Genomic DNA, 17,053 nt, shown 5'->3' with positions numbered 1-17,053 from the left:
TAAAGGTTCAAATGAACAGCTGTCCAAATTCAATTGCAATTTATTTTTAGATATAATAATCAACCCTCAAATAAAAACTGACTATACAAACATTTCAATTGAACATAAGGCATTTTCTCTATAAACTTTTTTGTTTTATTCGTTGCTGGTTTATTCAAACATGACTTACAGGTTAAATAAGAATATAATGAATATGTAATATAGTCTATATATTTATTTTTTTCTAGCCTAATATCTAGCTATGGATATTGAATTGCTCTCCTGTGGTAAATGTAACATTACTTGACATATAGTTTAGAAGCTGTTTTTATTGACATCTTTCTTTGGTTGAAACACTGAGCGATTATATGAGGCATGATACATTTCAGTAAGTTGTACTGTTTCTTTTAACATACCTTCTGATGTTCATTCATATTTATTTCACGCTATGACTAAGGAAGAAGAGATGATCGTTGCGCATGCCACTTGAACTGAGGCACTACAGCGATCTGTTATGCCACATTACTGCCAAAGCTACATTTATTGTTTGAATTTCGTGATAAAGTTGACAGAATTTGAAATATACTTTGTTTCATATCAAAATTAACAAAGCATAAAGCTTATTGTGATAATTGGATGGGAGGTGTGCTACAACTAATAATTAGTTTTGTTTGCTCATCAACTGAAAACAGCATAGACAAATGACCAATTCTTTGGATCGATATCTGTTCATCACAATGATGATCGATAAATTATATGCATAAAAATATAATTTTTTTTATTAATAGTAGAAGTCTGACCATTCATCATCAGCACCAATTTTCCTGATCGTGGCAGCCATGTTTGTTAGTGTTTGTTTTTTTCCCTGTGTATGTGTAATGTAGGATCACATTTGTACTGTTGTGTTCGGATCTTCTGGGAAATTGAGAGAACAGGATTCCCTCAAGTTTCAATGATTGTATGTTCCTCTCGCCCTCTCTCCTGCCCCCACCAGCCCATCCTAATCATAATAAAACGTGAAGAGACAGTCTAGCGTGAAGAAATGTGCGTCCCCGAGCACACTCGTTCTGTCGCTCTCATTGGGTTTATTGGGGCAGAATGAGAGATGAGACCCCATCCTTCAAGCACTTTGAGAGGGTGAAAGGAGGCAATAGGACAGAAGGTGTGGCCGCTGTTACTATCAGGCTTGAGGCATGTTCTGCTGTGATCATACATATTTTAAGACTTGCCAGCCAGTAGGATTCAAGGAAAGTGTTACACACAAAATGGATGGAAACAACGAGGGCCGTAAACAAATGGACAAATGTATAAGTTGTGTTTGGTTAAAGTCCAGTCTTGCACTAACAAGCTTAAGAGCTCAGAGAGGCAAAGACGCACAAATTACTTCAAATTCTACCAAAAACCTACGAATGGCTTTTTAATCCAGGCTGTTGTTGGCCGTCAAATGCAGGAAAAATGAGGTGCTAAATGTTCTCTGAGCTGCTTAGCATAATCGTTATTCCCTTTGTTACAATGGCATCATATTACAGATCTACTGCTATTGTAGAGTCATTAACACTGCTGCTAAATCAGCATGCTAATGGTGTCTTTGAGAGACGTGGCCTGGGAACCATTTCCTGTTTGACTGATTTGGGATCAGTAATAGTTTAATTGATTGATGGTTTGATAAAATGCATATAGTTCCACAGCTTTAGTTAATCTGAAATGGTTTTATGACATTCCTTTCTCTGTGGAACAAAGGAGAAACTATCCAGAATGTCCAAGCTGCTCTTTTTCATACAGCGAAAGTGGACTGCCTTTCAAAAACGGATAGAAAAAAGCAGCATTCCAATAGTCCATGCTGTATTTTCCAAGACTTAAAGTTGGCATGAAATGGAAACTGACCCTATTTCCTAAATGCATATTAATGATCTTAGTGCGAACAATTCATCTGTTCATGTAGCTCAAACAGTAGACAGTGGCACTAGCCACACCAAGTTCATGGGTTCGAATGCATGAACTGATAGTAATGTTTTTTAATTTTTTGTTTTTCCGTGAAATGACAGACTTCAAACTCTCATTCAGATCTGCTATCCAATCAACAACCAATGAATTGTATGTCAACATACATAAGAAATAATGTGTTACTACTTTCGTTACATTACAACTTTAAGTGATTTGATACCGTTGTGTGAGGAAAAGATCCAAATTTAAGTTATTCACTGATAATTGTCATTGACTCCAACCTTTTGGTATCTATTATGACATTTGTTTCTGTGATGCCAGCTTTTGCAACGTGGATTGTGCACAGATCTGTGACATTTATTGCTCTGTAGAAGTCTTTTCAGTGGACTCAGCCCTGCTGTTGAGTCTCTTGCTTGTTGATACCAGTAAATATAATTTTTAATAGTATTTTGTCGTATAGTCTCAGGCAGAGTTGTCGGTAGCCTTTTTTGCTGGAGTGCAAGTAAAAATTGACAGAAAGAGAATACCAAATGAACCATTTTTCATCAATTGTGTCTCAGAACCAGCAATGCCCAAACATTAATCAAAACATTAATGAATTAATCACTCTTCAGATCAGTTATTTTATAATGAAACGGTGAAACAGGTTACCAAAACAGTTGGTTTGATTCGGTTTGTGCTTCAGTCTGAATCACTCAGACGGCTCTGTAAGAAAAGTAACCAAAATACCATGACATTAATTCTCTCTTTTCCTCTCTCTAATCTCTTGTGAACTAGATTATGAAGCTTTTCCTGTTTCCACAAAATCCATAAGATAATTACAGATTTTCCCTCTTTTTTGAAAACAGAGGCCAGGGTGAATCAGATTTTCTAACTATTTTCTTTCGAGTTTTTTAACTCGGCATTAAGAAAAAAAACTCCTGATTTCCTTGAGGATTGGTGTTCTCGGATTATCTCCGCTTTGATTGTTGAGGCCTGGATCGGCAGCGCATGAGAATCATTTGATTTTGAATAATGTATTAGTAAATGTTAAAATTAACATTGACTACGATTAATACGTTTATTCAACTAAGTCCATGTTAACTAACGGAACCTTATTGTAAAATGTTACCAGAATGTTTAAGCTGCGATTTTGTCTTCTGGCCACTGAGAGCTTAAAGACAGTTTTCCAGAAAGAGAGCGCAGTGCATTGGAAAAGAGAGAGAAGTAGGAAGCGTGAGGGAGCGAAGCCCTGAGAATTTTTATTTTGGCCCAGTCCTGCCCCCTGCCTTCACTCTTAGCCACCCCAAACGCCCCCTTCCCCCTCCCTCCCTCATTCACACATTCAGGAAACAGGGGACCCTGCCAGAAGCCCTTTCTGTTTCCGGGAATCAGGCCCACAGGGCTGCTGTGTAGTGGGCCGGCTCTGACGTGAAGGCTATTGTTCCCGTGCGAGCTCCATTGTGGAGGGGAAGGAACAGCAGCAAAAACAAAAAACACCCGCGGAAGGAGCTGAGAGGGAGGGAGGACAAGATGTCTGAGCTATTTCTGTAAAGAGGCTCCTTCCCAAAGAGTGGTCCGCTCGCTGATGAGATACGGCAGCTCTTGCCTGTTTGGCTGCAGGGTTTATCTCTATGATCTATCTCGGTAGTCTGCCATGTTAAAGGATGACGCACAAATTCAAAAATACATGTGACTCATGAGAATGGAGGATCTGATGTCCGTGGAAACATGAAAACTTGCGTTTGATGAAAGCCTTACTGTACACAACCAATGTCTTTTCCGCTCTGTGGTCAAGGGCAGAAATCCCTGCTGGAAAAACCAGGTCACACCAGCTTAACATGTTCAGGCTGTTTTGTTTTTTCTTTCTTTTTTTTCTTTTTTAATCGGGAAGTACAAATCTACATAGTTTTGAAATCAAGTAGTCAATTAATCGTTCTTGAATGAGACTTTATATTTAAGGTGATTTCAGGGTTTGGATACATTAGGGGGCATTTACTTAAGACTGACACATGTTTACATTGACATGATGTCTTGATGATCTCGTGGTGGGACGTTCAAAAAAAAAGCGCAAGATGTCATGAAGCAGCCATTCTGTCTGTATGGCTGTAGGGGCTCTTCAAAAGATATGGAAGGAAATTTTGGAGGTTTTTCGCTGTATAGTTTAATGTTTAAAAATGAAGAAAGTTTTACATTTTACAGTTGTACTGGTAAAATAAACAGTTATCGAATTTTTATTGTACAATTAATTTATTTTTTATATATAAATATTTATAAATATAATATAAATATATGCTATATATATATATATAATGTTTATTTAATATTTTATATAATATATATTCTAACAGCAGAGATTCGACTATTATTATCATTATTTTTTATTTTTTATTTTACAGTCATATTGATATATAATAACATTTTAGGCCAGTTTGTGCAGCTCTAAAAAAACAACATATATATATATATATATATATATATATATATATATATATATATATATATATATACTTAATTTTACCCTTAATTTGCCACCCCCCTCCCCCCAAATTGTACAGTCCTATCAAAGTTAATGTTATTATATTGCATATCTTAAATTTATCACATTTATCACGTTTGATATTATTACACTTTCATTCTGCTTTCTAAACACTGGTTTTAAATCATTAGATGAATCACAATTATTTTATCCTATAGTTCTAGCCCTATTTTTTAGCCTCAAGAAATAAAATCCAAATTTCCAAACAGTGTAGCAAAATTTTTAAAGCCAGTTATTTTTTTCACACAGGCAACCCTAAACGTCCACCTATAAACAATTTAAACCAGTTGTGTTATTAGGAGCTGGTTTAGGCTACTTTTTCCAGCAGGAATGGACCACAAAAGCAAATTGTATGTGCTGTTTTAGCATTTCCAGTCTATATCCTCTATTATGAAGAGGATGAGCCTTCAGTCTTGTGTTTTGAAAGCGGACTCATTTCTGACTGAGGTAAGGTCAGGTCACAAGGGAATACTTACAACTGAATCTGATCCTTGTGCAGTACATGATGCCATGTGCAAGACACACCAAACAGATTATGGGCTACACACTGGGCAGGGGAAAGTTTAGGGGGATGGAAAGTCAAACACACAAATTCATTATGCAACACCACCATCAGCATTGCACACTGTATATAGGCAGTCACAACATAAGGGTGACGTAAAATAGAGAAATTGCTGAAGTGTGTAGTTTCTACACCGACAGAACTGCAAAAATAATGATGTAATGATCCCAAGAAAACAACACAGAAAAATAATGATGCATGGCCTCCGTGGGCTTCTTTTGAAATGGTCATTAGTGGTGCTTGATGAGGGCAGTGTGTCAGCCAGATTCCACTATAGGCCCTGTTTATCTGTGCTACTAGATTATAACTCACTAGAATATCAATAAATAGTAATTGGTTAAGTAGTATATAAAACATTTCTGTTGAATTTCCTGCAGGAATAGCTATATGGTTATATACACCTATTATAATTAAAATGTCAAATACCATTGACATTTTTACTTTAACATATATTACATTAATAAAATTGCCTATAAACATATATATATATATATATATATATATATATATATATATATATATATATATATATATATATATATATATATATATACACACACACACATACATACATACATACATTGTGAGAGGGTGTCATAGAAGGGAGGTATGTGCAGTCTAGATGATTGCATAATATATTTGAACTAATTCTAATTCATTATTTAAATGGTTAGTTCACCCAAAAATGAAAATGATGTAATTTATTACTAACCCTCATGTCGTTCCACACCCGTAAGACTTTCGTTCATCTTCAGAACACAAATTAAGATATTTTTAATAAAATCCGATGGCTCGTGAGGCCTGCATGCACAGCAAGTTAATTAGACTTTTAAACATCCAGAAAGTTATTAAAGATATATATTTAAAACAGTTCATGTGACTACAGTGGTTCAACCTTAATGTTATGAAGTCACGAGAATACTTTTTGTGCACTAAAAAAACAAAATAAAGACTTTATTCAACAATATCTAGTGAAGGGCGATTTCAAAACACTGCTTCATGAAGCTTTGAAGCTTTTGTTTGGAATCATTGGTTCGGAGCATATATCAAACGATCTCAAAGTGCCAAAGTCACGTGATTTCAGTAAACAAGGCTTCGTTATGTCATAAGTGTTTCGAAATTTCAGTGGTTCACGTGACTTTGGCAGTTTGATGCATGCTCCGATCCACTGATTCAAAACAAAAGATTCATAAAGCTTCGAAGCTTCATGAAACAGGGTTTTTGATCATTGTAATCACATAAACTGTTTTAAATATGTTTTTAGTACCTTTCTGGGTGTTTGAAAGTCTAAGTTAACTTGCTCAGTGCAGGCCTCACGAGCCATCAGATTTAATCAAAAATATCTTAATTTGTGTTCCAAACATGAATGAAGGTCTTACGGGTGTGGAACGATGAGGGTGAGTAATTAAAGAAAAAGTAATTTTTTTTTTATTTTTTTTTATTTTTATATTAATCTGTGTATAAATATTGAGATGTGGGTGGTGGGCTCTTTTGGCATGGGCTAATAAGTAGTAATTTCATGTTTAATGTTATCCTAAAATAATGTTAATGTTTATATCACACATATACACTACCTTTTAAAAGTTTGGGGTCAGTAAGATTTTATTTTATTCATCAAGGATGCATTCAGTTGATCAAAAGTAACAAGTACATTAATATAAATCAAACAAATGCTGTTCTTTGAACTTTCTATTAATCTAAAAATCCTAAAAATATATATATTAAGAATATTAAGCAGCACAAGTGTTTTCAACATTGATAAAAATATAAAATGTTTTACTAAATCAGCATATTAGAATGATTTCTAAAGGATCATGTGACACTGAAGACTGGAGTAATGATGCTGAAAATTCAGATTTGCCATCACAGGAATCAATTTCATTTTAAAATGAATATAAAATAACCGTAATAACATTTAACAGTGTTACTGTTTTTACTGTATTTTTGATTAAATAAATGCAACCTTGGAGACCTTTCTTTCATTAAAAAAAGTCTTACCCATCTTATTGACATTAAATAAATCTCAATGACCTTTGGAATGGTAGTGTACCACTTTGAAACTTTGAAAAACAAATTGCTATTATTAAACTTCTATTATCCATTTTTTTTAAAAAATACATTGTTTGTCTTCCAGGTTTCCCAAAAAAGCGAGCAGGTGAGTGCCGTTCTTCCTTTCTGTTGCTCTTTCATAGTGAAACACCCTCATATCCCCAGAGAGAAGCACAGCAACCAGACAGACAGCTAATGGCGGTTTTCTGCAGACAGCGATATGGGCAGGTTGAGGGTAGACACAACACTGATTCTGCTGCTGATATGAATGTGACACAGTTTGAAAATAAATGCTCAGATTCACAGCATTAACTCAGCCTTTACATTCATGTGGAAATTGAGTCATATCCTTTCTTTCAGTTTGCTTATTTGCTTGTGAGCAGGATCCAAAGCGTACCCTCATCAAATGCGTAATTTCAAAACTCGCCAACTTCTAGGAATTACAACATATTTAAAATCACTTGTAAGAATCATAGTCTGTGGCCGGTTGCATAAACTGCTTAGACTATAGTCTTAAAAGTTAGCAATCTACATTTTTTTCAAAACATTTCTTCTGAATTACACCAAGTTTGGTAAGATTTTTAACATGTTTTTAAAGGAAGTCTGTTGTACTCACCAAGGCTGCATTTATTTGATCAAAAATACAGGATAAACAGTAATATTGTGAATTACAATTTAAAAGAACTTTTCTTTTCTTATATATTTTTAAAAGTGAATTGTTTTTTCAGCATTCTTTGATGAATAAAAAATTCAAAAGAGCAGCATTTATTTGAAATAGAAATCTTTTGTAACATTATAAACTTTACATTGTGTGCTTGTTAAATAAAAGTATTAATTTCTTAAAAAAAAAAAATCTTACTGACCCTAATCGTTTGAATTAATATGTAGCTCAAAGAGCCATTGTGATGGAAAAAAATATGGGATGAGAGAAAAAAAAAATCAAAGCTTTTGTGTTCTCTCGCAAAAGTTTTGTGTTCCCCTGAGAAACTGCGTTCTCTCGCAAAGACCTCAAAAGTTTCTTGGGAGAACACAAACATTTTGCAGCTGAACACAATGTTTTTTGGGGAGTATGCAAAACATTTGCAAGAGAACGCAAAAGCATTAACATATTTTTCCTCACATTCCATAAATATATATATATATATATATATATATATATATATATATATATATATATATATATATATATATATATATATATATATATATATTATCATCATCACCGTGTCCCTTTAGGGCAGGGATGCCCACTCCTGTACCTGAAGATTTACCTTCCCGCAAAGTTCAGCTCCAACTCTGATCAAACACAATTGAACCAGCTAATTAAGATCTTCAGGAGCACTTGATAATTACAGACAGGTGTGTTGGATCAGGGCTGGATCTGAACTCTGCAGGTAGGTAGATGTCCGGGAACAGGATTGGGCACCCCTGCTTTAGGAGCTCCATAAATTAATGTAACACTAAAACAAAAATAAGAGGAAGAAAATCGCAATGTGTCTTTAAGTTTTTGTGACTGGTGGGAAGATGGAGAAATTATGAGCTTTTCTGTTTGTCACAAGTGTGCAAAACAGCTAAATAATTGCATTTATAGAGACAAAATAATTGAATTAAAACAAATGCAAAATATACATTTATTTTCTCAATTTACCAGCACAATAAACCCACTCTGGGAAGTGCCATCTATAAATTCACCCCCTTTAAAGTACCATAATAAAGCTAAACTCAGAACTCAGTTAATGGATGACTACGCAACCATCCTGAGCCATCATCACGATAGCTCTTTGTAATTGGCGAATTCACAGTGAACAGTAGTTTGCATTGTGTAGGTCAGAAATGTTTTGTCTGCTCTCTCTGGGCCTGTTTTTGGACAGGGGGCATGAGTGCGACCTTTTGTAAGTGGATCCAAATTTCCTGTCTAGTTTTTGTGTGCTGCTGGATAAGAATAGCATGATGTGGCGGTGATGGTGACCCTTTTTTCCCTGTTTGTGTGTGTGTGCACAGGACAGGAAGTATTCTCAGCAAGGACCATCCCCCAGACAAAAAGCCCAAAAGCGACAAGGCGTCAGTCCCCCCCTCGCATGAATTTGACCCCACAGGTAAGAACCTGCCTGTTTGTCTGCTCTTGAAAGACTTCTAAATAATGCAAAACTGTCTCTCTCTCTGGTTTTCTTCATTCCAAGAATATTTTGTGGTACAAGATTTTGTTTGAAAAGTAAAAGTAACTGACCAAATTAATCAGGTTGTTTATAATGAAATGCGTATATCTGGGTTGTGACAGCTTGGATGTTGTGCAGATATAGTGCACATTGCTCTAAAGATCAGTGAACTTGCATGTCTGTAGATTTATTGTTTGAGAGATTGAATGCAGACCCAACTTGTGCTGCTGGACTGCCTCAGTCTGTATAAAGATAATTACACAAGGAACATGTCGAGCTGTGACATCAGAGGGACCACAGGGACCTCAATCATCATTTAAATACTGGAGTAACACCTTGTTTAAAGGCTTAACACTGACTTTGACTTTTGGCCACCGCTGAGAAATGTATTCATGGATCAGACTCAGTGCAACACTTAAAGGGGTAGTTCACCCATAAACAATAGAACCTGTCATTAAACATTATATTACTGGCTTATCAGCATCATACACTACCGTTCAAAAGTTTGGGGTCTGTATGATTTTTTTAAATAAATGCTGTTCTTTTGAACTTTCTATTCATCAAAGAGTCCTGAAATATGTATCACAGTTTCCATGAAAAACAATAAGCAGCAACTTTTTTTAAAGGTGCTGTAGAACGTGTTTTCAAAAGATGTAATATAAGTCTAAGGTGTCCCCTGAATGTGTCTGTGAAGTTTCAGCTCAAAATACCCCATAGATTTTTTTTTTTTTATTCATTTTTTTAACTGCCTATTTTGGGGCATCATTAAATATGCGCCGATTCAGGCTGCGGCCCCTTTAAATTCTCATGCTCCCCGCCCCCGGAGCTCACGACTGCCTTAAACAGCATAAACACAGCTGTTACACAACAGTTCACACAGCTAATATAACCCTCAAAATGGATCTTACAAAGTGTTTGTCATGCAGCATGTCTAATCGCGTAAGTATTGTATTTATTTGGATGTTTACATTTGATTCTGAATGAGTTTGATAGTGCTCCGTGGCTAACGGCTAATGCTACACTGTTGGAGAGATTTATAAAGAATGAAGTTGTGTTTATGAATTATACAGACTGCAAGTGTTTAATAATGAAAATAATGACAGTCTTGTCTCCATGAATACATTAAGAAATGATAGTAACTTTAACCACATTTAACAGTACATTAGCAACATGCTAACGAAACATTTAGAAAGACAGTTTACAAATATCACTAAAAATATCATGTAATCATGGATCATGTCAGTTATTATTGCTCCATCTGCCATTTTTCGCTATTGTCCTTGCTTGCTTACCTAGTCTGATGATTCAACTGTGCACATCCAGATGTCCTGCCCTTGTGTAATGCCTTGAACATGAGCTGGCATATGCAAATATTGGGGACGTACATATTAATGATCCCGACTGTTACGTAACAGTCGGTGTTATGTTGAGATTCGTCTGTTCTTCTGAGGTCTTTTAAACAAATGAGATTTATATAAGAAGGAGGAAACAATGGTGTTTGATACTCACTGTATGTCATTTAGGGTCTCTCCATCGTGATGACTGACCGACATCACGATGGAGAGACACCATTGTGATGCCATGGCCCCGCCCCGCTCCGCTCCGCTGCGAGTCTTGCGAGTCGACACACTCTCTTCTATAGACTATAGTTAACCTAAAATCTTTGCAGGAATTGCTCTGTAAATTAAATTGAGAATATAACTAATGCATATATGCTATTTTAAATACTGTAGTTTATGCCAGAGATGTGACGTGTGTTAGTCTGTGAAAATACCGTGTCAGGCATACCTATTGGAAAGCCCGGATGAGTCATTAGTTGGGAAATAAAATAACCATTTCACACGTAAGTTTAAAATATTCTGCCGACCGTTATTTAGAATGTATCGCTTTATTGTTTCCATGGTGACGCGTCATTGCTTGTCATGTCACACACCGCAGCGCTGTATGACTGATGATCTGCTTTTATTTCAGTTTTCCTTTTTTATTCAAAATATTCACAAATTTGTTAACTATAACAGGAAATATCTTATATTCCGATTGTCAAATATGAGCAAGTGGATGTGTTTTGCTGTTTAAACACCTTTATAATGATCGCGTTAGTTGATCTATACACGTTATGGGCGCCGCCATATTAGTTTGTGCCACAGGTTCTGTTGGATTTATGTTTACAACATGTGAATTCATCCAATTCTCCCGAAGTAAGTAAGCTGGTGAACTGGGGAAGAATAGAGTAAATTTTAAAGTTACTTACACAATGTGTATCTGATATGGATAAAACATGTCCTCTAATTATAATGGAAAGAATTGTTGTTGCTGCTTCTATATAGGCAACATCAGTGTGTGTTTTACAAACTCTAAATGTATTGTTGTGTTTTACTTATATGTATTTAAATTAAAAATAATTAAAATTACCCCCTGCCCACCCGACGATATCATCGTCCATCGTGTCTATAAACATCGTCAACTGCCAATTTAGGGGACATTCCCCAACCCTAATGTCATTTCCATGTACTGAACTCTTGTTATTCAACTATGCCAAGGTAAATTCAATTTTTAATTCTAGGGCACCTTTAACAGTTAAATAAGATAAAAATAAAAAGTACATTTTGCCACAACATTGTGCCACAATGACCAGTTAGAAGGCTTTTCAATCCACAAATCTCCAACATTTACTATGGATTTATTGTACAGCTGTAACTGTGGCGTTGTAGAAAAAAAGTGGGATATTCATATATAATTTAATATATTAATGCAGACATGTATTTAATTTATTAAAGGAGTAATGTAATATAATTACAGTATTTTCTTTTGGCTACCATTTTTCATAACAAATACCACAGAAACCATACTGTTTACCATGGTAAAAAGGTGCTATGTATGGTTTTATCTACATATCTACATCTACATACTGTCAAATGTGCATTTCCAAGAGACATAACGGGTAATATTATTATATATATTACATGTGCAGTGCTACCAAATCAGGTACTGGTGCCACTATCTGTAGAACTTAGTGGCACTGGTGGTGCCATTACTCTCAAATATTAGTCTGGAGCCCTGATATTAGAATTATTTCTGAAGGATCATGTGACGCTGACAACTGAAGTAAAGGGTCGTTCACACATAACGCATTTTTCCATGTCACTGCATGACTTTTCCATTCCATTGTTTTTCAATGTAAACATGCGATAGACGGATATTTAACCATTGCGTTCGCGTGTTGTTACTTTTGCAACTTTGCATCTTGCGACTAAAGTTAAAATAAGTATTTAACTTTTAAAAAAACCTAGGTCTCTAGACCTAGCATTTTTTTCCACTTCACTGACCTGCGTCTTGCTTTTTTAACCACAAAAATGCTTTCTGTGTGAATAGCCCCTTTTGGCTGCTGTTTGCCATCACAGGAGTAAATTACAATATTACAGTTTTTTACTGTATTTTCAGTTAAATAAATACAGCCTTCGTGAGCATAAGAGACTTTAGAAACATTGAAAAACCTTACCGTCCGCAAACCTTTGAACTGCAGTATATAAATGAAAATAAAACAATGAAAAAATGACACTGGAAACATATAAAAGGTAACGCTAAGTAATTGCTAAAAAAAACATTTTAAATACATATGAAACTCGACCCAGTTGTGTCAGTTTGGCCCAACATGACATAATAGATACCCTTGTCTTGAAAACTCAATTCAGTTCAGGTAAAATTTACCATCATTAAATAATTGACACTTTTCTCAAATTATGTGTGTGGTTCGGTTGCAGTGTAGTTTTATCTTGACTAACTTCTGCGGGGCTCAAACGGCCAAATGTTTACACTGCACTTATCCATACAATGAAAATGAATGAGAACTTTAGGCTGTCAAGCCTAAAAATGACAAAAAGAACACTATAAAATCTTCCCGTTCTCATACGATACATTCGTGTGAGGAACAGAATGAAATTTAAATTCACAAAAAATCTTCCCCTTTACCACAGATCTGCAAATCTTTTAAATCTGTTGCAGGTTTAAAATCAAAAATATGTGAAATTTAATTGTGTAAGTGCAAATAAAACATATTATGACACATTTTTGACTTTAACTATTTTAAACATTCTCTTTTTGTCAACGGTTGTTTGTCATATCATCACTTCTTTTCACTCTGTTTACACTCTTGGAGTTAAAATGTTACTTTTACTCATCTTACAGCAATATCAAATGCTGGTTCCAGACACATGAACCAAAAGTGAGCAATAAAAAAAAATTGCTTATTGGACAAAAGTAAAATGCAAATGTTCACACTTGACTTTTTAGCATCATGTAGTGGTGAAAATTTGCTCTTTGTATACTTTTCTGAACTCCTCACACATCTGTGTTTCAAACCTGGATTTGAATTCATGACTCGTTTATAATCTTTCTTGGGATTAACTAGACATGACTGAAGTGATCACATCAAGCACATCAGAGCCCATGTTGCCATGCAGCATGGAAGTTTAACTCTTTAATTCCCAGAGCTTTGGACTTGATATCGTTTTAGCAGCCCAGCTATACAGTTATGTGGGAGGCCCATCTCATCACAAGCTCCGGATGTTGTCAGAGGGCTGTAATCCCTCTCTCTCTCTTCCTGCTTCAGAGACGCACAGCTGTGCGGCCATCAGAGAGGGAAATCTCATTTGAGGATGACAGTTTATTTTAGTAAGGGATCTAGCTGAGTCATCAAGGAGGATATACAGGGTGTGTCTCAGATGGGTTTGAGTCATCGTTTTATAAATGATTTGGGAGGAAAAGGAAGAAGCATCTGTTGGTCATGGATACATTGACTGTTTGACAACCAACATCCAAGTAACTAAGTGCATACACATTTATTTTTGTTCATAAAACCTTTGTGAATATTTCATGCAAAAATCAGGATTTATTTATTTATTTTTATTTTTTTTTAAAATTTAGGTAACACTTTATTTAAGTGTTCTTGTTGCATATTTTACATGTTCTAACTGTAGTAATAATAGTTAATTATGCATAATTACATGCAACCAACCCTAATCGAATCCTTATTCCTAACCCTAACCCTATACTAAAGTAAATGTTGTTAGTTAATATTACTCAGTACTTAAAAATGTACTTCATCACTGGTGGAAAAGTTTTTGAAATCCATCAAATGTGCACTTCAGAAACTCGCCAGAAGTAGTAGGTCATCCGGGGACTTTTTGCCTACTGTTTTTCGAATACTCTTAATTCGGACATACTACTCTTTTGGCGTACTGTTTTTTGCATGCTATATAGTAGGGAAGTATTTGATTTCAGATGCAGCGACAGAATTTCGCGATATTTTTTTTTGTGTTTGTTTTTGCAAAGGTCCTTTTAGGGGCCTGTTTTTTTAGAAATCTTTGATGAAGAGAAAGTTCAAAGGAACAGCATTTATTTGAAATAGAATTTTTATTTATTTATTTCTTTTCTCGAATCTCAACTCAATTGATACTTAGAAGAAGAATAAATTCTAAAGTTTTATTCTTGTTATTTAATTATTTATTATACAATTTATATTCAAAAATGTGCATTTTATTACATTTTTATACCCTTTTCTTCATTATTTGTAGTTGAAAACTCAAAATTGATAAATTCAGCTGAATTCCACAGATTTCTTCTATATAAATCCTATATCAGTTACTTTTTCTCTTTTTTATTAAGATTTTTTTTTTCTTAATCGTATTATTTTCTTTGCTGTTTTCTGCTGTTTGTGTGTGTGCCGCATGTTTTCTGCTGTCAGAACTGCCTGTTCAGAGTGTAGTAGCCGACGGAAGGCCAGAGTCCTGTGGTAAGAGTCAATGGGTCACTGCCGCTGTTCTGGGGTTTTGCTGTGGTTTGTGTGTGTGTGTGTGTGTTTTTGTTTGTGTGTGAGCCTCATTCTTTCTCTTTTATGCCTGCCGGCCTATTACACTCAATTGCACCAATCCTTTAGCATGTCTTGGTGTCAGACTATACATTGGTGGATTTGGATTCACTCAAAGACACGTTTAATTATGAGTAATCGTGGTCCCTTGCATTATTGAGGTAAAGTGCTGTGCCTTTTCCTCACACACCTTAACCTTTCTGCAACAGTCTCTCTCTGTTACACTTTTCTTTTTTTTATCTATTCTGTAGAGAGTTCATGCCTTCATTTTTCTTTTAATCTTACTTTACAGCCATCTGTTTGATGTAAGTGAACATAATGAATGAACAGATGCTTGAAACATTTTATTTAGCCAATTATTTGTGGTTAGTTGACCAAGTGCGCCCAGCTCAAGTTGTTCATTGAGAAAGCACATCATTTTCATACAGTAGTTTGACCATTAGATTAAAATTTATAACCAACTCAGATTACATGTAAACAAAAAGATGAAAGATGCATCTAGGCCAGACATCACATCCATAAAGCAAAACGATTCCAAAGGCAGGTCGACTTGTCCTGTTTTATTGAGTGTGGTTGTCACAAATTTGGAGTGCATCGGCATCGAGTCCAATATAATGGCTTCACTCAGCCCGAGTGTTTGCGAGTGCATGTGTGTTTTTGTGTTAGCAGCACAAATGTAGCCATCACACATGAATGGCTTATGAGCTACACCAAAGCGTTTCTTGTAAACACATTGCAGACTGATCCAGTCTAGTGAGATACGTGTTATCTGACATGTTTTTTTGTTTTTGTTTTTTTACACTTCCACTCTTCACAAAAGCAGTGTCCATGTAAAACCTGTTGAAAGACACAAGTCAGCTGAGGCATACAACTTTCTATAGTTTTGTACTTGACAGATCTGGAATAACAATGTGTTTACACACTTAAAGATTCAGATTTAAAACAAGGGGAAAAACACCATTATTTGTGCTGAATAAATCTTAATTTGTGTAGTTGGTACACACGTGTTTTGTATCTCCACAGCTCTTTTCTGCTGTTATATTATTTATTTATTTGTGAGGAGCTTGGTGCTTATTTTTCAATTCATTATTTTAAACTTGCATTTTTAATGACCTTTTTCTTAAGACTTCAGTGCTAATATTTGATGGATTTATTCTTTTCTGAAGATGCTTTATTGATTGCAGGGTCTTAATTTATATGTACAAAAAGTCCATACAGTTATATAATTTTCATTGTATTGTAAGGTTATGCCAGTTTACAGCCATCCTGAAATCAAAATTGACCCCATTTACTTTAATACACCTTCCTGATCTTATTATAAATTGCTGTTTATCAGTGCACGTTATTCTTAAAGGTGCCCTTGATTCAAAAATTGAATTTACCTTGGCATAGTTAAATAACAAGAGTTCAGTACATGGAAAAGACATACAGTGAGTCTCAAACCCCATTGTTTCCTCCTCCTTATATAAATCTCATTTGTTTAAACAACCTCCGAAGAACAGGCGAATCTCAACATAACACCGACTGTTACGTAACAGTCGGGGTGTACACCCCAATATTTGAATAATGCCAGCCCATGATGTTCCCAACATTATAAAAGGCATTAGACAAGGGCAGCCAGTTAACGTCTGGAGCTGCACACAGCCGAATCATCAGACTAGGTAAGCAAGAACAACAGCGAAAAATGGCAGATGGAGCAATAATAACTGACATAATCCATGATTACATGATATTTTTACTGATATTTGTAAACTGTCTTTCTAAATGTTTTGTTAGCATGTTGCTAATGTACTGTTAAATGTGGTTAAAGTTACCATCGTTTCTTACTGTATTCACGGAGACAAGAGCCGTCGCCATTTTCATTTTTTAAACACTTGCAGTCTGTATAATGCATAAACACAACTTCATTCTTTATAAATCTCTCCAACAGTGTAGCAATAGCCGTTAGCCACGGAGGACAGCCTCAAATTCACTCAGAA

General features: G+C 35.2%; 1 protein-coding gene across 5 annotated transcripts in view; it reads left to right on the top strand.

Moving 5' to 3' along the window:
• arhgef12b (Rho guanine nucleotide exchange factor (GEF) 12b) overlaps positions 1 to 17,053 on the top strand; it is a 99,006-nt gene that overhangs the window by 35,019 nt on the left and 46,934 nt on the right. For 3 of the 5 annotated variants that reach the window (XM_048189547.1, XM_048189545.1, XM_048189549.1), the window contains 2 exons: positions 7,138 to 7,158; positions 9,054 to 9,148. In XM_048189547.1, the coding sequence (XP_048045504.1) occupies positions 7,138 to 7,158; positions 9,054 to 9,148 (116 nt within the window). Of the gene's footprint in view, positions 1 to 7,137; positions 7,159 to 9,053; positions 9,149 to 14,978; positions 15,000 to 17,053 lie in introns of those variants that run through there. The other 2 variants (XM_048189548.1, XM_048189550.1) reach the window with 2 other exon arrangements.

The sequence above is a fragment of the Megalobrama amblycephala genome, linkage group LG4 (assembly GCF_018812025.1).
Source record: "Megalobrama amblycephala isolate DHTTF-2021 linkage group LG4, ASM1881202v1, whole genome shotgun sequence".
Taxonomy (NCBI): Eukaryota; Metazoa; Chordata; class Actinopteri; order Cypriniformes; family Xenocyprididae; genus Megalobrama; species Megalobrama amblycephala.
The sequence above is the reverse complement of the archived record's forward strand: the minus strand, read 5'-3'. Positions and strand labels throughout refer to the sequence as shown.